This window comes from Onychostruthus taczanowskii, unplaced genomic scaffold (assembly GCF_017590055.1).
Source record: "Onychostruthus taczanowskii isolate IOZ18803 unplaced genomic scaffold, ASM1759005v1 scaffold249, whole genome shotgun sequence".
NCBI lineage: Eukaryota > Metazoa > Chordata > Aves > Passeriformes > Passeridae > Onychostruthus > Onychostruthus taczanowskii.
In genome coordinates, this window is record NW_024499785.1 from 44,815 (window position 1) to 45,051 (window position 237).

The 237-nt window shown below is 74.3% G+C and overlaps 1 protein-coding gene across 1 annotated transcript in view; it reads right to left on the reverse strand.

The window, feature by feature from the left end:
* The window catches only part of HUWE1 (HECT, UBA and WWE domain containing E3 ubiquitin protein ligase 1), a 56,112-nt gene that overhangs the window by 26,849 nt on the left and 29,026 nt on the right, over positions 1-237 (reverse strand). Inside the window, 1 exon segment of the mRNA XM_041406330.1 lies at positions 51-196. Coding sequence (XP_041262264.1) covers positions 51-196 — 146 coding nt within the window.

Genomic DNA, 237 nt, shown 5'->3' on the forward strand with positions numbered 1-237 from the left:
CTTGGGGGGGACTTGGGGGGTCTCAGGGGATTTGAGGAGGGGTCCCTGACCTGCATCTCCTGGGTGCTGAGCCCCTCGGGCTGCCCGGCCAGCACCACCGTGTCCCCCTCGGCCTCGCCGTCCATGTCCCCGTCGGCTGCCTCGGCCTGCGCCGCCTCCGCGTCCTCCTCGGGGGGCTCGGGGTCCCCAGGGTCCCCTGGGGGCAGGGGGGGTTTCTCAGGGGGGTCATGGGGTGGG